At 44.9% G+C, this 23,260-nt stretch overlaps 1 protein-coding gene across 1 annotated transcript in view; it reads right to left on the bottom strand.

The window, feature by feature from the left end:
• Positions 1 to 23,260, bottom strand: part of SLC22A23 (solute carrier family 22 member 23) — a 121,229-nt gene that overhangs the window by 20,494 nt on the left and 77,475 nt on the right. Inside the window, exons 5-7 of the mRNA XM_009279232.2 lie at positions 16,982 to 17,150; positions 10,553 to 10,680; positions 3,830 to 3,919 (exon numbers count right to left, since the gene is read on the bottom strand). Coding sequence (XP_009277507.1) covers positions 3,830 to 3,919; positions 10,553 to 10,680; positions 16,982 to 17,150 — 387 coding nt within the window. The remainder of the gene's footprint in view (positions 1 to 3,829; positions 3,920 to 10,552; positions 10,681 to 16,981; positions 17,151 to 23,260) is intronic.

The raw sequence follows: 23,260 nt of genomic DNA, 5'->3' as shown, positions 1-23,260 counted from the left end.
AAAGCTGTTGATGACTCTTTACTATTTCAGCTGAAGGACAACAATGAAAATCACCACCCAAACAACACACATTGCACAGATTTCATGGGGACATAAGGGTTCACTCTCAAACTGTCTAAGAATGACCAGATCTGGCCTGTCGAAGTAAAACATCTCCTCTGTCAGCAGAAGACAGTCCCTGATGCCATATTCTTCAGATTTTCTTAATTTGTTTTTTTTTGTTTCTCAAAGTCATTTTTACTTTTTCCTTTGGGAAGAGAAAGTAGATTTTATTGTGTGTGCTTTATTGAGCCACAACTTACAAAAATTAAGAGAAGCAACGCTTAACTTGGTTACTCTTCTCTGTGGAGCCAAACATTATTTTGCCCTCCACTCCGGCTTTGTTCATACATTAGGGGTTGCTACAATCCATATGTTCTTCATTTATTGTCACGCATCCTTCTCTTGTGCACTCAGGCCCCCTTTTAACCTTTCTTATAAATCAGTCCTTCCGAACTAATTCCTGTTACTGTTTTTCACTGAACTGCTGCTCTACCCTCACGTAAAGAATAGCCCGTGGGTTATGTGAACTGGCAAACACATCCTCTGCTTCAGCTGCAGCAAGGATCCCACATGAGGGGAATTTCACCCCTTCTCTACCCTGCCTCACGCAGCAGTCTCCCTTCAGTAGATCCTTGCTTCTGCTCTGATGGGGGTTATACTCCATGGATACATAGCATCATTTTACGGAAGTGTCCCAAAAGAGATTCCAGATGTAGTTGCATTACAAGGATTAAAGAAAGAAAAAAAAACCACCCAAAAAAAAGAAAAAAACCAAAAAGTAGAAAAAAAAAAGAAAGAAAAAAAAGAAGGAAAAAAAGAAATTGGCCTCAAACCTTACACCAAAGAATGCAAACAGCACCTGACTTTTTACTGAAAGCCTTCTGGCTCTACAAGCTATTTACTCCTCCATCCTTCTCTGACACATTAAACTCCAAATCTAAGTCACCTGCTTCAGATGAATGACTCTCCCCAAGTCTCCAACACCATCTATCTTTCTGGTGACTTTCTCCATCCTTTATTTCTATATATACTAGTCAGATGTTCTCAGAAAAAAAAAGCCACCCCAAAATCAATCATTTACAATAATCAAAATATCATTCAGATAACAACAAATAAGCTGTATGACTTGCAAAAAAAATAATCACCTACAGAACTGGCTCTCATTTAAGTGTCCTGCTGTTTTTGGAGGTAGCCTGCTTTGCATGAAAGGACCTGCTCTGACTGATTGTGATGGGCATCAGGAGAGTGGCAGCTCTTAGGCTGTCTGGACTTTATAGGTCAGCATTAAGATCTTAAAAGAGAAGTCAAGCCAATGCCTATTAAAACCCCATGGAAGCAAACTATTGCGCTCTCAGTTACTGGAATAACACCAGGAAAACTCCCCCTTTCCCCAATCTATTCTTTGATTTTGCACTGAAGTCACCAGTTCAGAAGGAATTTGCACTAAACGTTTCAGTTCTGACTGATTTACCAGAAGGGTGAGTGTGGAAAATAAAAAAATATTTCTATCCACTTACTCAGAGGCCCATTATGAGTTTTCCCATACTCCGGAGCCCACACACACTCTAGGCTTCCTATTCAGGGACTCAGTAGGAAAACTGTCAACAAGCTAACTCTTTATATCTCAGTGGAAATTAAAACTATTCATTGGGAGACTTTAAAAGTCTCATGGGGAGGGGAACCCTACCAGCTTCCAGCTCCCAACGCTGTTGAATTCTCGTGGGATCCTCCGCGTTTCAGGAGCACGGCTTTCAAATTCAGAAAGTATCTTTAAAGCCTTCAAATGAAGGCACCCATCTCTGCATCACTTGGCAAAGACAAAATAGACAAAGCTCAAATCAAGCTGCCGAAAAAGGATGTCCAAAATGACAAGTGTCCTGTGGTGATGGACTTCTGCTGGATTTTTCTGGCTGCTAAAAGATACTGTCAGTAGCTCTTTGAACATGAAAAGAGCTATGGAAGCCCAGCACAGAGGCTCAATCAATCCCTGGAGCACGACAGCTCTGCAGCAGGAGGTAGATCGGTCTGAAATGCAGAGCTGAAGCAACCTACTCCCGGCCACACTGAGTTACTGGTACACAGGGTTATTTATACCTTCCAGGATTTCTGTCTCCATGAACTCCCTTTGTGCTCATTTATTTATTTATTTATTTTTAATCATGGAGGCCTATCAGCCTGATACATTGCATTTTTGAAAAGCCTAATAGTAAAGGAATATTGAAGGCTATCAAGTCACATACAGAAATTATGAGGTGGGTAAGGAGCTGATTGATGGGCAGACAGCAATAAGGGTAGAAAAATGGAAATCAGAAGCGGATGACAGGAGGTTAGTGGCGGGGTGACTCATCTTATTCTCAAGAAAAAAAGAAATCTAGTTTAATAACCTCCCTAGGGAGCTTGGCACAAACCTTAGGAATGTGCCAATGAAGTCTGCTGGTGACAAAGCAAGGCACTGCCAGCTGTACAGCACAGAAATGGGACATCAGCGGGAACTGGGTGAGCTCGAGACTGTGTGTGGCAAAAGCAAGTAAAAAAATGCAAAATACAAGGTAAGACACTCAGGGACTAATGGGAAATGCTTCTGCTGGAAGATAATACTGTGTTGGACTTGGTTATATACTACATGATCACAAGTGACTGGAAGGCACCAGTCTGTTGTGTCCATGAGGTATTTGCAATTCAGACAATGAAATACTGGTGCTCTTTTACAATTCTGATCATCAATATTTGAGAAGCTAAAGCCTTGGCAAGCCTATTTATAAAAGGAGAGGAGATAGAGGAGAACTTCAGCTCAGCAAAGGAACGGGGCTGCTGTCTGCTCACACGGCATGGGAAGAGAGAAAAAGAGATTTAAGATAGTCACAGACAGGAGCAAATGGGAAGGGGAAAAAAGGCAAAGAACCTGGACAGCTATAGTGTATTTGAACTGAATGCTAAAACGTACCCTACTACAAGACCAATTTGGATTCTGGAATGGCCTTCCAACAAAAGCACGGGACATAAATACTAACAGCATTTAAAATGAAGCTCATTTCTTGAGAGCAACTGTGTAACTCGGTGACTATAATAGCAAAGGACTGATTGCAATAATTTGTTTCAATCCTGTATTTCTAATTACATTCAAAAAAAGACAGGAAAAGCCAGACATAAGGTTGCCACTGCAACCTTGAATTGCTCGTATCAAACGCATTATGATACAGCACTTAATTAGATGATCACACATTAGTTTTTCCCCCAGAACGCTCACTGCAGTCAGCAAATGGGCAGCTATTAATGATGTCTCTACCTTTCCCATTCAACATGTGCCCCTCAGCCTTATTATCCAAACCTCTCAGTAAATACAAAATCATAGGTTTCCTCAGAGACATTCCTACAGTGCTGTCAGAATATTCATGTACCTCATAAATACCAATGAAATCATCTCCACCACCTTCTTATAAGAGTAAGGACAAAGATTATTCCTGTTTTGCAGGCAGGGAGATAAAATACAGAGGAATTGTGTCCAGAATGAGAAAAATCATGCAGCGATACCCCCTGTAGGTGCTGATATAAATGCTCCAGCTTTCTGCAAATCAAGCCCCAGAATTACATGCTAGAGACAGACACTGAAGAAATTGTGAGTAGTAATAGCACTGGAAGAGCCTGATTCTGGGGAATTTCCATCATTGTACAAGGACATCCCTGGCAGACACAGGGAACGAGTACAGCTCTTCAGGAGGCATTCAGCTTCATTGTCCCAAGACTGTCCTCTTTCCTTCTGCAACCCTCTGCCTCATTCACTACACACCTTCCAAATTCTGCAACAAATGAGGAACAGACAACAGCTTCATTCCCACAGCATCGTCCATCCTATGCACTGATTCGTCCATCCTATGCCCTGTGGAAAAAATAGGTCGTAATCATGTTATTAAAGGCTATATCATCATGCCTTCATGCCAGGAGGCCAAGCAAGGGTTGCCCAGGCAACCTGACTTCTTGCATTTCCCAGAGCGTGACTTGTCAATATTTACATTCCTCTAACAAACATTAAAATGCCTTCATGCCAGGAGGCCAAGCAAGGGTTGCCCAGGCAACCTGACTTCTTGCATTTCCCAGAGCGTGACTTGTCAATATTTACATTCCTCTAACATTACCAACATTAAAAAAAAACAAACAAAAAAACCACACAAAGAATACCTCAAATGTCATTGTGTGGAGCCCCATCTGGGCCATCAGGAGGTTTCAGGTACCTACACATTGCATTGCTGCTATCTACTGCCAGAACTATGGAGGAAACCTCAGCAGACAGAGCAGGTGAGTTGGGCAGTAGAGAGGGATGAAACACACATTTTAGGAGTGGATTTCACAAGAGAAGAGGGCGCAGACTGAATCCGTGGGCTCGACAGCTTGTTCTGGAGGGACGGGGAAGCAAATGATCGCAGCCCCTTTGGTCTCCGTGCTCTAGCTCTCCTCTGCTCTTCCTCTACAGCCATTAATTCCCCACATTCCCTTGTTGCCTTTGGCCCTCCAAGTCTCCTCCAACTATCTTTATTCTTTGCTCCCACAACTCTTTTCACTCTCTTATTTCCTCTCTTCTCTGTCCACCAGTCCCTCTTACTGCTCTCCGCCTCCGCTTGGTTCCTCGGGTCTCCTCTCCTAACCCCTCACATCTGCATCCAGACTCACACATCCTCTCCCCTCTCGGTGCACGCGGGCCAGGGGAGCGCTGGCAGGGCCAGGGCTTGCCGCCAGCCCTCCGCACACGGTTCCTGCCCTGTAAAGCTGGCTCCTCCAGGAGGAAAGGTAGCACTGCGGACAAAGAGCCAGTGTGCCAGCCGGGCACAGAGCAGCTGTGACAGGCTGGAGCGCGGCCAGTGAGAGTCTGCAGAGGACTCAACTGGTGAGAAAAAGTTATTCAAACTTCAACAGAGCCGGACACACACACACCTTTTTTTTTTTATTTTTAAATTTTCTAGCATATTTGGTTTTTCCCAGTGGCATCAAAAGGTACGTCCTTGGTAGAGCGCTCCCTTTTTCCCCTGTCCCCTCCCAACCCTGCTGCTGTCAGAGGTCACTACCGCCCTCACCAGGGATACAGCCAGGGCATGCATGGGCTCTCCTCTTCCATTCTTGTAGACCTAGCCAGCAGAAGAGGACTTAACTGACCAGTTTTATTCTTATTACTCGCTATTTATCATGTACTGCATGTCCTGAAAGAGTTACACAAACTCCATCAGTTCCTGCTCCTGGACAACAGGGGACCACCAGGAGAAACCCAGCCCCTCCTGAAGGCTGATTTAACATACAAAAGGGCAACAGAAATCACTGGCTGGTTTTGTTTGAGATAGAAATCTCAATGGCTGACACACAGTCCTCTCCAAGACTTAAAGGCTGCCTTCAAGTAGCACCTTGAACTGTTTTAACTAAATTTCCCACATTTACCTGACTACCCCCTGGGACTTGCATGGGATATTTAAGTTCGGCACCATTAAATAACCAAGAAACAGCATCTGGTAAAGGAACACATCTGGCAGGTTTGTACGTAGTAGCATCACATGGAGTTACCTGTATTATAGGGCCAGGGAACTTGCTTTCTCTCTCTGCATAATACACCTGGCTCTTCATCCACCACAAGCTTTAAAACAGTAATGCAGTTGTAGGTGTGATTGTCTAGGATATGAGTAAAGCTTTGTAGGGAGAGTTAATCTCTTCTATTAGGGAAAGAGACTGACTTTCAGATATAAGGCTTTTTCACCCTTCCCTCTGCTATTTACCCAATGAAAAAAAAAGCATGCAAGTACATAGATCCAAGCCTCATGCTTCGGAAGAAAAATGTATATAGCAAAACAAAACAGGAAACTAGCTTATGTATAAAAGAAAAGTCATGGCAGTGTGTTGCTCAGTAGCAAGAAAGGTGAACGATAATTTTTTTTTTTCATTAAAAGGAAAGTCCCTGAAAACCACAGCTTTCCTAACTGCAATCCACACACACGCACAGAGTACTGTACCCCTTCTTCCCCTCCACAACGTGTCCTGCACACTAAAGTATTTGTGTCTATTCGGACACTCGATCTTTGCTGGCCACTTTCGTAATTACATCAATATTATTTCTCCAAGCTTAGAAAGGAACCTTAGAAAGGAACAGCTATAACCGGTCTGTCCACAGGAGCACTCTGGTTTTGATCTAGAGATGAGCAAAAAGGGGGTTTTGTTATTCAGCCTGGTCAAGCAGTTATTTTTCTGTTAAGGAACATCTGAAACGTCACCCACTAAAGGGGAAGAGAAGGAGAACCGCACAAGGGTGGGTTTCCATGGAAGCATCAAGTCTGACACTCAGGTAATTGCTGATACGGCTCTTCAAGTGGTGCATTTCCCAGCACAGTCAAACACGCCGGCAGGGCTAGGTGCCGGTGCAGCGGAGATCAGCTTGCAGCAGTCGATCTGTTCCAGCTAACAAAGAGACCCTTCGCCCCACGCGAAGAAAAAACATGCATCCTGCCAAAATAATGAAAGCCAGCTAATGTACAATACGCCTTTAAAAGGTGTAAGGACAGTTGGCACTTTGGGATTTCCAATTCCCCTAAATTCCCCTTTTCTCCTGTTCTTTAAACAGATCTCTGTGCTTCCTTAGCATTTATTTCACTCAGGTCAAAACGACTGTCCTACAGCTGCGCTGAACTGAATGTTTGCTTCTTGTTCCACAGGGGAACAGGGAAGAGATGGGGAAGTTTTTGGAGAAACTGGCAGTGAAAACCTTGTACTGAATTAATATTATCAAAATATTTCATTTGCTCATGATTGAAGCTGACTTTTTTGGATAACGTTTTGAAATATTTGTCAACAAAACTCATCAAGTCTGTTTTACAAATGACATTTCAATATGCAGTTGGATACAAATCATTCCCTTGATGCAAAAATGAATTTAAACTTTTATTTGTAAAAGAGGGCAAAGTATTGAGCCAACTGGTGAAATTTTGAGACTCAAAACATTAGGGATGATTTAACCCGGGCTAATTACCACACCTAGATTTCTTAAGCATTAAAGAAGAAAATACGACCACATAAAACCAAAAATCTCTTTATGAAGGCAAATTATTCCTGCCAAAAATCACAAGGTGAAACAACCACTCAAAAATAAAGTCACTTAAAGCTGTTGAGGGGGCAGCTCTCCTTTGGTTTTGCAACCAACAACAGGCAGCCCTGGGGCAGGTTACTGAGAAGATAAGGGTAATGTTAATTTACAACACTCTGGACTCCTATCAACATCCCTTGTCTCACTTAATCTGTTTGCCATGCATACTCTTCCCCGGCTAAGCATTACCCATCAGCCGCTCATACTGATTTTCTCCAGACGGGGGTTGTTACCACAGCTGCCAGACCTTTCAACTGCAGCTGGACCCCTGACCAGACATTTCGTTGTCCTCTTCAGAGACACCTCCCAGCAGAGCACTGGCAAACCGCTCCCACCCTATGGATTGATTCAAAAACGGCAGATAAATTTTGCTTCCTTTTTTTCCACCCAACACGTGGGCCACCTCCCTGTGGAGCAAACAGGCCTTACAGAAGGTTAGTGGCACTTCCCGCTATGGGCAGCGTAGCCAAATGGACGAGTAAAAGCTTTCAGCAGGCAATGGGAACGGTGTGATCCTTCAGAAAGCAAAATAAGCCTATTCATTGCTTGGACAGCAATTAAAAATTGCATTTTCTTCCATCCCAGAAATACTTCACCCACTTGAAAACTACTTCTTTTTATTATGGAACGCGTATCAGCTGCCAGAATGGATACACATGAAACTACTGTAACTCCTGTAATGATCTGTTATATAGGATACACTAATTTGACTGGTACGTATGAGTAAAATTACAGTGGGGTTTCCAGCTGGAAGGGACTGCAAGTGAGCAGTTTATCATTTAAATGTATTGGGAGTAATTCAGTCACAGGAGGCTGTTAACGACAATGCAGCGAGGAATAATAAACAGCAACACAATGGCCCCTAACCAGAGCAAAAGGGTTTCCAGCCCTTTCAGATGGAAAACAAAGAATAGAACAAATCACAAACAAAAACCCCTCCACACAGATAGGAAAGCTCAACAGTGGAGTCAAGGGGGAATAGGGGATATCTGCATCAGGCTCAGTGGCATCCCTTCCCCCAGACAAGTACCAGCTTTTTACCCATTCCCTGCTACAGCAACTACGGGTATGCGATTATAACACACAAAAGCAGAGAAATGCTTTCTTCTGCTTACAGACCCACTGGGAGACACACGGCCTGCGGTTTGATCACATTCTTCATTCGGGATTTCTACTTTTCTCCTGTCCCCACTCAGACCATCAACACTCCCATACACCCAGAATGAGAGAGAAGGTCCTTCCTTCCAAAATTTTTAGTTAAGCTCATTTCATTCTTTTGATACTGCTCCTTTCTTACTCTCCCTACAGAAATGCAGCATCCCTCCAGCGCTGGGTCAGGAAAGCCTTAAATGTGTGGGGCTGCAGAGAAAGTTTAAAGAGAAAAAGCGAGGGAAGAAATAATAAAAAACCCCAACAAATCCAGCATCAGCAAGGAGGCAGAAATGATCATGTTCTGTATCACTTAAAGTTTGCAAAGGGTAATGTACTGACAACTGCCGTATCTAAATGTACTTGCAGGCAGACAATCCATAACATCAAGATGTGTAATAATGCTCTGTCTTCCACATGAAAGGGAGTCCTTCCTTAAACAGGAGTGTACTCCTACCATGAACTGCTGGAAAAAGTAATCAGTCACGAATAATAGTCATAAAACCATTTTGATACTTAGCATTCCTCCATGGACAATATCATTATACGTGGCTTAAATAAATCCCTCTAGCACACAGTCGCATCTTTATCATTTTCCTTAAAGGAAACTCAGGTAATTAATTTTTTCTTTCCCCTAAAATACGTTTTATTTAATCTGCAAATTCAAGAAGTTGACTAGCTGAGAAAAGCCAAATTGAGAGTTGGCTGGGAAACTCCAAGTCCAATTGTGAGACATTTCGTTGCCTCGCAGATAGGTTTTCCCCAAGACCCATCATTTACTCTGGGGAAGATCTGCAGAAAGGAGGTGGCGGGGATGGAGATCACCAGGTTAATCTGGGAGATCACCAGGCTGCTCACATACCCCCCAGCTTTTCAGAACTTTACCAGAAAAATGGCATTTACATTGCAAAGCCATGTTGTGTGCCATAGGGATCCAGGAACTGTAACCCCAGACACCCAATTCACGTGCAAACAAGCTAATTAACACCAGTCTGCCAGCTGCATCAGAAATCACAGCAGTGACCAAGGTATGAATACCACAGACGCAAATCGGACTTCATCCCTCACTGATGAAGACTGCTTCATTCGTTAGGCACTGATGTTAATGGTGACATTTTTCTATTCTGGATGAAGTCTGTTCCAGCGCTGACTGATGCCTTTAGCACTGACTGAAGCTACAGTTACCCCAGAGACCTTTGGCATCAGCGAGCATCAGCCAAGTGCAGGAAGCATCACCCCTACCCGCGGGCAGAGCTACTGGGTGAGGTCTCCCTGCAGCCCCTGGGGTCAGAGTAGGTAGGGTTTGAAAAAGTGTGTGTGGGAAGAATCATTTCCACTGTTTTCTGACTAGTGGGTAGTCTGATACAGATTGCAAGTGACAGTGCAAAATGGGTGTTTATGGGTACCGTCAGGCCTGTGGGAAGGAAGAGGGGAGCCTGAACCAAATCTGACAGGTGGACCAGTGAGATGAGTATCCAGAAACGCCTCACCTTTATTGTAATTAGAGACACACACACACACACAGAGTCTCTTCTGCAAAGCACCCTGCGAGACAGGAGCACACCTATTTCAGTGGCAATCCTGGTGATAAGAGTTGTCAGCTCTTTCTAAAAGCATCAGTAAACCAAGGAACCGATAATTTAGACTCTCAACCAAAAACTGCACCCTACCGCTGCTGCTCGCAGCCCCTCCACCCCCAGAGCAGCGTCTTTCAGATTATGTGGGAGAGGAAAGCAAAACGGCTTTTGGAGGAAGGCTTTAAAGAGAAACTGTAATGTAGTTTAGGTCTGCCACAGGGCTGGTGCTTTAGCATTTGGGGTTCGAGTGCTGCTGCTTCTCCAGACCAACAAAGTAAGTGTTGCGTGATGGGCAGGATCCCAGCCAGCAGCTTCCTTAAAACACAGTTTCCAGAGGCATACAGGGCTGAAGGTGCACTCTGTAGCCATGGTAAAATTCTTCAAGAGATGTCTCTAAAGACATATGGCACTGCAAGATGAGACTATAAATACTACACTGTTCAACAGGCCGAGTAATTTTAAACACAGTGCTGGAGTTTGGAATGGTTTTTCAAGAAAATCAAAATGAATGAATAATGAATGAACGAATGAATGAACGAACAAACGGGACGATTTTACAGGCAGTAAATAGATTATTTAATTCTAGGCAGCAATGCCACGTGCAGCCTTTTGAGAAAAGCGAGCAACTTTATCTGAGTGGAGGGATTTGTCGTTGTCTGTCTGTCCTACTCACCGGGCACCACTCCTTTGATGTCGCTTTCCGTGTTCATCCTGTTCTTGTGCGTGAACTGAAGGATCAGTTCCTTGGATGCCTCAAACTGCTGTGTAGCCATCAGCCACCGAAGGGACTCTGGGAAAATACTTCAAAGATGGAAAACACGTTAGGGTCGCTTCCAACTTTCTGTCAGAGGAAGAACTGAGAGTGTTTAGCTGCTCATTTAACCGTTCATGAGCTACGCAAGTATTTTCAAAAAGCAGAATCACTTATGAAACAAGTAAGAGGAAAAAAAGATTCAGAATGTGCAAATTAATGGCATTTTCTTTTACACTGATTCACAAATGATACAGGAACTATCCTATCACCTAGAAATAGGACATATTAGAATTTTATAATGTGTTAGAGGCGTTCTGCCCGTTAATACAATTTTGAAAGAATTGGGAGGAGGAAGCACTGCCTGCAATAGACATTTGCTGCCAAGCAGGCAATGAATGAGCTGTGCAGTTAACACAGGGTAATTCAGACCAAAGAAGGAAAATACCGGACAGAAGTGATTTGGATTCTCTTGTAAAGACAGAGAGAGAAAAGAGAAGAATTACTTTTTAGGATTATAACGGAACAGATTTTTTAAATTTTTAAACGTGCCAAAAATCTTCTTCCACATATGCAGACTTTAAGCCATTCTTTTATACAGGTCAGTATTGTGTATGCTCCAGATGACATTCAGCTGTTGCTCTAAAAGTTTCCCCTAATAAAGGCAATACTATGTTAGCTGAGATGCTTAAAAACATATACATGCACACAGAGTTACAAATAAAAAAGTTTATTTTCCACCCAGTTGTTTCGTTCAAGTGCTGATATTCACCTGATTCATTAGCTTAACTGATCATTCTTCCTTTTTTTCCAGATGAGTTTATTTTCATACAAAACCAAAAGAAATATGTAGATCTTAAAACAAACAAACAAAACCTCCCATACTTCCACAGATATGAAAACTTTCAGATCTGACTCCAAGCACATTTTTCTTTCTTGTTTAGGCCTCATTTTCACTAATCTTACAAAAGACCTTTCTAAGAACAAACGTAGCAACTACTTTTAACTTCAAATATATAATAAACCTCAAATTTCCTTCACAAAGCACCGATCTTTGCTGTGGATGCTGCTTCAGTTCTTTTACTTCTAGGCAGCGGACCAGGCAATTGCACCATTATGGTACTATCTTTTAAGGTTGATGCAATTTGGAAGACAGCTTAGCGAAACCTCCATCCTAGATAAAGAAAGTATAATTTTTTTTTTTTTTTTTAAGAAGAAAAAAGGAGAGAAGTCAGACAGACTGCAAACCAAATGATATCAGGCAACAAAAATATGTAACAGCCATGATGACAGCTATTCAGCTTGACAGCTTATTTACTACCACTGGTGCTGCATGGATGCTTTGGCATATCCTCCTGCAGAAAGTCCTGTACTGCAAATGCATGTTTTGAAAAATTAAGAATTCTCTGAATGCAAAATCTCCCTGTGCTTGGCTCCGGAGAGGGGACAGCCTCAGCCACTAGCCTAAAAGCTGCACTTTTTTGAACGGTCCGCTTACAGGTCCCAAATGGCAAGCCCTATGGGGAGCACCTGCTCCTAAGGAAGGAAGAGAGCCGCAGGGACGGGCATCGCAGGGACAAACGCTGTCTCTGCCTTCCAGCTCCTACAGGTTTCTCAAACTGGAAGTGCTGAAGCCTCACATCTTTCAGCTGCTCCATTACTCAGTGCGAGCAGTGGGAAGTTCATTTAAGGATCTTTAAAAACTCTTGGGCTGCTTTGAACCCAGGTTATCAGGCACAGCAAGGGGAAGTGCTGGCTGCCCTGTCCCTGTGCAAGTGCCAAGCTCACTTGTGGAGTATGGACCCTGCTGCCAAGGCTCATTTGTACGCACCTACTGTTGCATCTTCTGTTGCCAAACCAAGGACCATCACAAACTCAAAAGCCAAAAAAACCCGCCAACCCCCTGGCCGCTGTGGAATTCTGCACAGAAACTTGGTCACAACCTCATTCTTCATCACCCGGCATTAAATACTAAATATATATATTAATGAAGCTGAGACAGCTTTCTGCCAAGGGTGGGCAGTCGCCCAGATCACCAGGCTGAGCCGACTGCAGACACCTGGTTGATAGCCTTCTACCTCCTCCACCAGCAAGGAAAGGACCAGCCTTCTGCAGTCAAAGAAAAGAGCGGGGGGTGGGTGGGTAGGGGGGAATGTTCATCTCCTGTTACCCAGCTGCTGCTTGGGAAAGCAGAGGGGGAGAAGAGTGAGAGGGACACTGGGAAAAAAGATCCTGAGCCTGAGAAATCCTAAGAGCAGAGAAGAATCCTTGACAGACAGAAAAAGGCCAGGCAGGTACCGCGCATAGCTGGAAGGAGAACCATGATCCTGTCCAGATGCAGAGCAAACCCATGCCCATGCAAAGGGTGTAGTGTGTCAATTAGGGGTCTGCCCCAGGGCAACAAGCCCAGTTATTACAACTTTGTGTCTTGGTGAGGGTAAATCCTATCTAACAGCACCAGAAAAGAACTGTCCACCCCTTCCCAGTTCTTCAGTTTTGGTTAGAGTGAAGCAGGAGTTTATTTCAGATTATTGATACCTTTGCTGACCTTCATGGCGTGGACCTGTCAGGAGCTTCCTGCATCCAAGGGAGAGGAAATAATGCCTCTGTATAACTGGAGATCCCCTTCCCTCATGGCTCTAACACACACACACTTTGAAAGGAACCTAACTGCTATTAACTTATTTTTATATGCTGTCACCAACCCCTGTGCTCACGTCCGGCTTATGTGGGTGCCTCTCTGCACTCCCAGAACAACCCGAGAGCTCAGCAAAGGCATCTGCTCAATTTGTGGGTGTCCCAGCCCACCAGCCCATCCCTCCTAGACAAATCTGCTGCTTCCCCCTTTCCTTCAATCCGTGCCCAGCTTGCCGCTCTGCTCAGCCACCCACCTCCTGGGGACGGTATAGCCTGCCATGTGCAGGCTGTGAGCAGAGCAAATCTCCAGGCTGGGAGCAGAGCAAATCTATAGGTGCTATCTATGCAGGTGGGAGAGGGCTAAGCCCCAGCATGGAGGGGCAAACAGCTCTCTCACAGCAGGAGATGGAAGTAAAGAGAGCAAGGTGGAAGGTGGAGGCAGCACAGGGGCTATCACAACATCTGTTATTGATCTCACTGCTTTGGGTATGTGATGGGGAATTAATAAGCAGAGCAGTTTTCCAGTTCTTCTTTTATTACAAATCAGTTCGATTTCTTCCTTCATCTGTAACATATGCTGAGGGTCCACACTCTATTCCCCAACACAATGCTGGGGGAAGAGGGGAAGAAAGGAAAGAGGTAATAAAACGGTAGCACTTTCCAGAGAATATGCAACAGATGGAAGAGAAAAGCCTAAAAGAAAAGTGCATACTGTACCAACAGTATAATTAAACAGGCATCCTAACCAGAGTCCATTTCTGCAAATGCAAAAACCCCCAGCAATGCAAATCCTGTTACTTTGGCTGTTACCACTATTTATCAAGCTGTCATATCACACATTATATAAGGGGGATCTATTTGCGTGGTCTGCCTGTCTTGTCCAGCCAAAAAGCCACAAAGGTCTTGGAGATTATAGAATCACAGAATCATAGAATAGTTTGGGTTGGAAGGGACCTCTAAAGGTCATCTAGTCCAACCCCCCTGCCGTGGGCAGGGACATCTTCAACTACATCAGGTTGCTCAGAGCCCCGTCCAACCTGACCTGGAATGTTTCCAGGGATGGGGCATCCACCACCTCTCTGGGCAACCTGTGCCAGTGTTTCACCACCCTCAGCGTAAAAAATACCCTTATTCTTCCTTATATCTAGTCTAAATCTACCCCCCTTTAGTTTAAAGCTATTCCCCCTTGTCCTGTCGCAACAGGCCCTGCTAAAAAGTCTGCCACCATCTTTTTTATAAGCCCCCTTTAAGTACTGATAGGCTGCAAGAAGGTCTCCCTGAAGCCTTCTCTTCTCTAGGCTGAACAACCCCAACTCTCTCAGCCTTTCTTCATAGGAGAGGTGTTCCATCCCCCTGATCATTTTTGCGGCCCTCCTCTGGACCCGCTCCAACAGGTCCGTGTCTGTCTTATGCTGAGGGCTCCAGAGCTGGACACAGTACTGCAGGTGGGGTCTCACCAGAGCGGAGCAGAGGGGCAGAATCACCTCCCTCGACCTGCTGGCCGCGCTTCTTTTGATGCAGCCCAGGATATGATTGGCCTTCTGGGCTGTGAGCGCCCATTGCCGGCTCATGTCCAGCTTCTCATCCACCAGTACCCCCAAGTCCTTCTTGGCAGGGCTGATCTCAATCCCTTCATCCCCCAGCCTGTACTGATATCGGGGGTTGCCCCGACCCAGGTGCAGGACCTTGCACTTGGCCTTGTTAAACCTCATGAGGTTCACACAGACCCACTTCTCGAGCTTGTCCAGGTCCCTCTGGATGTCACCCCGTCCCTCTGGCGTGTCAACTGCACCACTCAGCTTGGTGTCATCTGCAAACTTGCTGAGGGTGCACTCTATCCCACTGTCTATGTCACTGATTAAGATATTAAACAGTACCGGTCCCAATACAGACCCCTGCGGGACGCCACTCATCACCAATCTCCACATTATGCACAATCACATAAATTGAGCGGTTGACCACTACCCTCTGGATGTGACCATCTAACCAATTCCTCACCTGATTAGGAAATAAACGTTAGCATTTCCTATTGCTTTTAATGTCACCCAGGGACGACCTCTCAACAGGAATGTAGGGGGCCCTGACTCAGCCACCTGGAAAATGTGCTACCTCCAGAAGACTGCTGAGGAGTTACTGCTGTCTGTGTTGTCTATTGTATTCGTTAAGTGTCTTCATACTATCGTATTGTCCTTTTGGACACAAATATATGTAAACATCATGTTTGATATTGGGTCCTACACAGTGGTGGATATAATGCTTTCCAGCTGGCGGGCATCCCAATAGGAGGTTTTGGAGTAGACCTGCATATGTGTGTGTTTCCATGTGTATAACATATGGCAGGTTTGGGAGAACAGTATCATACATTAACAAGAACACTCTAGCTTATTCATCATCAAGATTAACACTGACAAGATGAGACTATTTAGATGTTGTATGTTGGAAAACAGGGTGGGGGTGGGGGGGAAGCCATTAGCTTCTAAAGGACTTGTAACTTTTCCCGGTGTGCTGTGTTTTGTCCTCAGCCCAAGCTGCAGCACGTCTACCTCAGGGATAAGCGAAGAAATCCCTGCTGAGATTACTGCCGTGAACGCAGGAGAACTCTGTAAGGCCTTCACGCATTAATAGAAAAATATATAACTGTTAAAAAATTGTTACGCACTATAACAAGTTTTTACATGTTGCAACTTGTCAGGCATTACAACGGGCAGCTTGGCCCCCCACGGTACATAAACAACTTGGTCCTGCACAGCGTGGTGGCATTTTTTCCTCATTTTTTTTCAGCGTACAGCAACTAAATATTTTAATCTTGTTAGTGTTATATTTAAAACGAATGATCTAGCGTGTTCTTACTGTTATGGTTTTGTACAACACTGCTCTCATAAGCCTCTGTTGTGTTATGCCGCCACTGCGTGTCACTATTAAGACAGAACAACAAAGAAAGATTTTTTGGGAGGTTTATAGAGTCCTGGTGGGGATAGACTCGGCACCACCCCCAAGGTGAGAGCCACCCTACTTCTCTCAGGATAGCCATACCAACGCCCCAGTGCCGCTGGTGCAGCGGGCAGAGAGGAGTGGGAGCAGGCAGGAGGGGAGGACTCCTTGCGGGAACGATCCTGAGCCACCGCCCAGCACAGACCGGCCACCCAGGCTTCACAGCACAGCGTGCGCTGATTCGGGCAAAATCGAGCAGGCAGCCTAGTTCAGGGCTGGCTACCTCATGCACACAAGATGTCCAAGTGCGCTTGTTCAAGAGCTGACACACGTTATTTTTAACCTAGCTTGGCTAACCCGGGACAAAGAAACCAACAGTGACAGCCCAGAATCACAATACAGGTTTTAAGAGAAAATTTAGCTGTGCAACCACAACCTGACAACAGCTAGGTTGAGATGCATCCTCTCAAGAATGTTTTCATCTTTAAAGGGGAAGTAACAGCCAGAATAATAGCAAAGTACGACTTGCTGCTCAACGAAAGAGGACCATCTCCTGAGTTCCCACCAGGTTGCAGCACGTAACCTATGTGTGTGCTACAGCAAATTATAAAGTTATTATTTCTTATTTCAAAGCCAAATCTTTGCAAAAGGTGAATGTAACAACAAAGGGAAAGGCTCATATGGATTGTGAAGCACATATACTTCCAGGCAGCAAAGCACCTCCCAAGTCCAACATTAGGAGCTCGTGTTGTCTTTGACCCGACAGGAGGAAGAAATACTTACACCCAGTAGAGCAGCATCAGCAGGAAAGGACAGATGATGACTGCCTGGAGGACCTGCCAGTCCCTGCAGAGGGCAGCCAGCCCTGGCATGAGGAACTGCCCCGACATTTCGATGAAGCTCGCCACCATGGTGATCATGAACCGGTGCCCAGGGGGACAGAGCTCTATCCCTGAAACACAGAGCACACGCGAATGCATTAGCCCCACAACAGCAAAGGCACCCACAGAGCATCTCTTTATGAAACTTCCAGGGAGTTAATGTCCTCCGAGATCTTGGGCCAAAGTTATGCACAGTCACATAAATCTTGTTTCCTCCTGTATTTAGGCTTCAAATACCCTAGCAGCAATGGAGAAGCCCATTAACAGCTGGCTGTGGTGCAAACGTTGCAACTTCCATACACCTATTGCACCTCCTGCAGACCTGCTGTACCCTCATTGTCAGCCTTCCTTCAGTCTCTGCCTAGAGAAGCATTTTACCAAATTCTAAGATATTTGGTTTTTTAAAGGGAATGTAGGGTAAAATACAATCCAAAGATTTTGGGTCGAGCCTTTTCACAGTTCTCAGAGATGCTGCATGCCTTTCCAATGAGTTTGCTGGGAGGCAAGAAGAAGAACGCAGCTCTCAGCAGGATACAGCCGCCCAGCTCATACGGGATGCCACCTGCCCACAGTTTAATATGCTACGACTCAGCCGGTTTCAAGCTGGATTTTGCTGAATGGGTTGTTTCTGCGTTTGCTTTTTGTTTTCGCAACAGCTAATCTTGATCAACTTTCAAACGAGCCAGCCTTCCATCTGTCTTATCCTGTCCTCCATCCTTCCTTTTGCTGTGGGGCAATTTACTACCACCACTGGTATCATCGGTTGTCTCAGCTGCCTTGTGACAAGTGTGCTCAGTAGATAAAAGCTTCCTTAAACCCTGGCTACCTTTTATTTAGTCCTCAGAAATGAAGATGAACTTATCAGAATCACAGCTTTAAAAAAAACCACAACAACAAAAAAAAATCACAGAAGAAATAGCAGAAAAATTGAACTGCCTTGTGGAAATATATTCAAACAAATTTTTTTGCCAGTAAGATTGCAACAGAAGCCCCTATTTCATATTTCCCATTTGCCAACATTCAGATTAATAATTAAGCACACTAAGCCTGCCACAAATGTTGTGTAGTACTTATCAGCACGCTGATACAGAAACATAGGCTCGTAAACATTCATGATACGTTGCTGTCAGCATTGTTGCTTTTCCTTGGGATGTTTCCTATGGTTGTTTTAAATTAGAATTTAACGGTTGTTAAAATTGTAATTGAAAAGCCATAAGACAATAGGAAGAGATGACAGCTGCTCCTTCATTCACTCTCTCATCTGTGGCTTGTTCAGCATTTATCACTGTAACACAGATTTAAACTAGCTGACCAGGAACTAGCTTGCAGATCAAACGTAGGATTAAACACCACACGCTGGTTTTTCCCCCCCTTTCTTTTCAGCCAATGACAAAAACTATGGATGGATTTTTGCCAATACAGAAGGAAAATGTATCTGTTGCGAGGCAGCCCAAATTTTCATTAGCTTAACCACAAACACAGCAGCTTTGGAAAAAGAAGGGGGGGGAAAACCCTCAAAGACTCTCACTTGCTATAAAAGCCTTTTACGTTTTAATTAGAAAAACAAGATTAAAACACAAAGCTCCTTATTACATTAATATGGTTTCATTCTTACTAATGAAGTATCCCAAGCCTAGGCGATTTTTTTTATTCTATGCAAAGAGGTCACTTCCGTTTTATTTCCCTAATCTTCAAATATAAAGTGGTTCTGTTTATTTTTCTAAACCTTAAAGTCCCAGTTACTCACACTCCAATATTCCTTCATTAAGTACAAGGACGAGTTTTGTTGCTATAGAAATGGGAAGTCTGCATTAGATAGGTAAGGCTTTGGCATTTCAATTGCACTGCTTAGGTTAGTATCAGATTAAAAAAAAAAAAAATAACCAAGAGGAGAGCAACTTTTATATGAAGTCAGAAAGAGGTGTCCAAATAATAAAATTATATTTTATTAAGTCACTGGTGCATAGTACGTAACTCCATATGCAGCAGTTATTCATTGTATAGAAAGGAAATAACTTCAGAGGTTGTTTAGCATCTATTTTCTTCTCTGGATTATCATGCGCATATGATCAATTTTTGCCCTTTCCTCTAAAAAAGCTGGAGAACACAAAAAAAAATAATCCCTGCTGTAGCTGGGTGAGCATGACTTTCAAGTGACATCAGCAGGTGCTCCGTGTATATGAAATATCACATCTCTGTTGAAATGTTCTGCATATTAGGACAGCCTACTGACTTTCCACCATCTCTCGCATCAATTTTATATGATAAAAGATTCAGCACCGCAGTTTTTAGCAAGCATTTAGCAGTCAACCTTTTCCCACCTCTGCCAGCAAAGCCACCCACCGCAGCACCTCTGCCCCAGCCCTAGGAAAGGCACCCTGCCCCCTGCTGATGCTCCCACTGGTGCCACGATGCACTCAGGCACAAGGCCTCTGTGGCCACAACAATTTCCACCCAGTTCACGTGATAAATTACCGTCTCGTGTGAAATCACTACAAGGCAGAGATCAGCTTTATCCACCTGTGGCAAATCCAGCAAGAAAGCTCCAGCTTCCCCTCTCAGGGAAAAGGTTGCCGCCTCAACTGCTTCGTGGAGCATGGAGAATCAAGTAAACCCTTGTCATACACACAAACCATGGAAATTACCATCAGTACCAAAAACTCCCGGATACATCTGTTTGCTCTACTTGGAAAATTTTGTGTAGGCAAGGAGACAGGCATGGAAAGCATTTTGCTTCCTTGCCTAGTATTTCTACTCTAGGCAGCTCAGTCAGAGCAGTAGATCCAACTCAAGTTGTCTAATTTCCACAAGTCCCAGGCAAACAATCGTACGGGCAAGTTGAAACCTGTATGCAAAGCAGTCCTTCAGTACTTGGGCAGTGAAATCGGACATGCCCAGGACACGTGGGACAGACTTTCCCACCATCGGTAGACGCCCAGTAACAGTGGACATCACAAGTGCAGAAATGGGACCCAGTCAATCCCTGTGGCAGAACTGCTCCACACACGCCGTAAGTACAACCCAGCCTGAAGGTAATCGCCTCACCACACGTGTGGTGCAGACCCGGGCCCCATAAGCAACACAGACACGAGACACATGCCTCTGGCTGGGAAATGCAGAAATAAAGTGTAGAAACCCTCCTTTCGGACCCTATCCTGTATGTCCTTCTACTACAGAAGTGACCAAATCAACGCTCACCAGCCTCCCAGCCCTCAAACCTGCCACAGAGAGAGACAGTGTGAACTATGCCCCTTCTTACACGGGATTCACGCATTTTTGGGAGTTGTTTGATGCGCTCAAAGAAACCCCACTACTAACATGCAGGATGCGCAGAGACACGTTCTGGCACGGAAGGAACAGCACTGGGGCCAGATACGTTACTCCATGAGTCTGCATGCAGCGATTTGTACCAGAAGTATTAAAACTGGTAATGAACAAAGGCAGAGTAAAAGTCTGTGTGCATGTATGAGTGTATGTGTGTGTGACAGCAAGCGAGCAGGCACCAGAAGGATAGGCAGGACACGGGTTAAAGAAATGGCACACGCCCATTGTGCCAATCGCACCCTACCCGTGATTTCATTCAAGTAACAAAAGCAGGAGGAACAACCTGACCTACAGATAAGATATCAAGAAGATGAAGAACAGGATTGGAGTCACAAAATATCAAGATTATGAGAAAAAAAGGACAGAAATTCATTAAGTTTGCCTAAGAATTATGAGGGATGAGAAAAAACAATAAAGCAAAAAATTGTAAACATCATCAACTCCTAAGGGGTATGAAAAGCAACCCCAAACGGGTTTGTTGTTGCCTGTCAAGAACAACCTCAGGGATGTGATGAGGACACAGCAGCCACTGCCTCTTGTCCTCTGTGTCACACAAGTGACCCTGGCCAGACCACGTGGACATACACCTTGGTACTTGTGAGTGCACGGGTGTGAGAGTGTGCATGAATTAAATCCGAAGAGAATGAGTGTGGTTGTGCAAAATCTGCCTACTTAGATCCTCGGGGGGGGGGGAGAACCCACAAAAAACCCCAACTTTGTCCTTCTATATAGTCTCTCACCGAGTTATTTAGAAATCCCATGGGAAATATTTTCAGATATTAACCAAGGGAATAAGAACCACAGCAGCTATATTGGCTGTTCCTAGTGACAAAGGCCAAGCTCAAGAAAAGGACTTTCAAACCATCTAAGAGGACAGATTTCAGAGCAGCTCCCCCACTACTTCATAATATTGTCCTTTTTCCTTACCCCTAGCATTGCAGCAATGGCCCTACTTGACCCCTAAGAGAGCCACATGCACCCCTAGGATGTGTTAAACTTTCTAGATACATGCTGAGGGAAAAGCCCCCGCTGAGGAGGGCTCTGTCCCTGACACTCCCCACATTTCCCTCTGGAGGCAGCCTTGGAGATGTCCTGGGCTGGCTTCCCTCGCTGGTGCACTCCCCCGGAGCAGGGACAGCTGTTGGGTTTCGGGGGAGTTGAGTTTCACGATGGATGCTAGCCTGAGAAAAGCTGCCTCTGATGCCGATGGACCTACAGGGCTTTGAGCTTGGTCAGACTTTCTGATGATCTAGCTTTAACAAGCAGGTTGTTGCGGTACACTCTTGCACCTTAGGTGAATAGAGAGTCCAACAGAGGTTTCAAACCTGCAGCATTTTCCAAACATGTCTAAAAAGCACAATAAGTAGTTTTTAGGACCAGGAAATCTACGGTCTGTAGGCAACATTGTCAGATGCAAGTCCTCATTTGATCCATGTTGCATGCTATGTGACAACAGTGGCAAGGTTAGAGTAAGATTTTCTTGACAGACCAAAACAAAGAAACAACTGAAAATGAGTTGTTCATCATTATTTCATAGAGGCCAGCCCATAGTACACCACCGGAGTCGGATCAGGTAAGATCTCCCAAGCAGGTTTTGGAATACTGAAATTACTTTTCTTTAAATGGGATCCATTTTTTCTCCCTCACTCCCCCTGCGTAGTCCTTTGGGACTCTCGTTAGAAAGAAGGGAAAGCCTGAACAAGCCTTCACAGGCAAAAGCAGGTCCATTCCACAGAGCACATGAAGTGCTGGGAGGCCCTTTGGCAAGCACATCTGCAGTTTTGCCAAAAAGAAGCTGCGTATAAACATCAGTGAATTAATTCACTACAATTATATGGTACTTGAACCGGTGCATGCCATTTATGTCACCTCATCTGGAAATAGGTGTGCCTGGAAGAACCCAGGGAGCGGAGCAGAAAGGAAGACGTTTCTGGAGTCAGGCCATAGGTGGATGAGGTATGGCGCATCTTGGACCCACACACATCTTTGGAGTGTCTGCAGAAAGCCATTAGTCCTGAAAGGTTTTGCTTTTTTTATAGTTTTTGGAAACCTAGAAATAGCTTGCAAAAGACGACAGGGCTCTAGCTTATTCCACACCAAAATCAATTGTCCCTGACAGCTGACCAAAAAGGCAGGGATTTATGGAAAAGGACAGGACTCCATCATATATCTCCGCATGGTTGGCAAAATTTAGGAAGATCCCAACACCGCTGACAGCTCAGATGGGACAGTGCAGGGAGTTAGAGCGCCCGCTCCGAGCAGGACCAGGGCACTCTTCCCACCAGTGCACCACACGGGCTGCACAGGACACGTGGACGGGCCAGAGGGGCCCACGGCTCAGCCCTGCCTGCTGCACAGCTGCGAGCACTCAGACTTGTCGGGATGTGGGCGAGGAGGGAGCTAACGAAGAGCCTCTCCAATGCCATGGGGGCTTAGCCCCACCGTGTGCAGAGCTGCTCCCTCATGTTGGAGGTTGCTGCCCCTGGGCATCAGCAGAGAAAGGCATGACAAAACCACAGGTCAGACAACAGGTTACCCACAGCAAATGCAACTGGCACTGGTGACAAGGGGCACATCAATTTTAGATCGGAAAGGGCAAGTAGCCTTAGCTAACAGCTTCTCCTCTCCCTGACACTAGGATGGAAAAAACCCTGGGCTGATATCCTTGACAACAATTTTTCAGGCAACTTCTTCTGAAAAGATGCGAAATTGAGTTAAAATTGTCCAAGATGTCAGTGACCTGACATCTGCAATGCTGCCCTCTCCCCTTTACAGCTGGGTCCTCTCTCCCACCCTCTTGGCCTGCAGCTGTGGAAGCAGCAGTCCATCTGGAGGAGATGGACACACAGACAGGTGA

The sequence above is a fragment of the Aptenodytes forsteri genome, unplaced genomic scaffold (assembly GCF_000699145.1).
Source record: "Aptenodytes forsteri isolate BGI_AS27 unplaced genomic scaffold, ASM69914v1 Scaffold81, whole genome shotgun sequence".
In the NCBI taxonomy this organism is placed as follows: Eukaryota; Metazoa; Chordata; class Aves; order Sphenisciformes; family Spheniscidae; genus Aptenodytes; species Aptenodytes forsteri.
The sequence above is the reverse complement of the archived record's forward strand: the minus strand, read 5'-3'. Positions and strand labels throughout refer to the sequence as shown.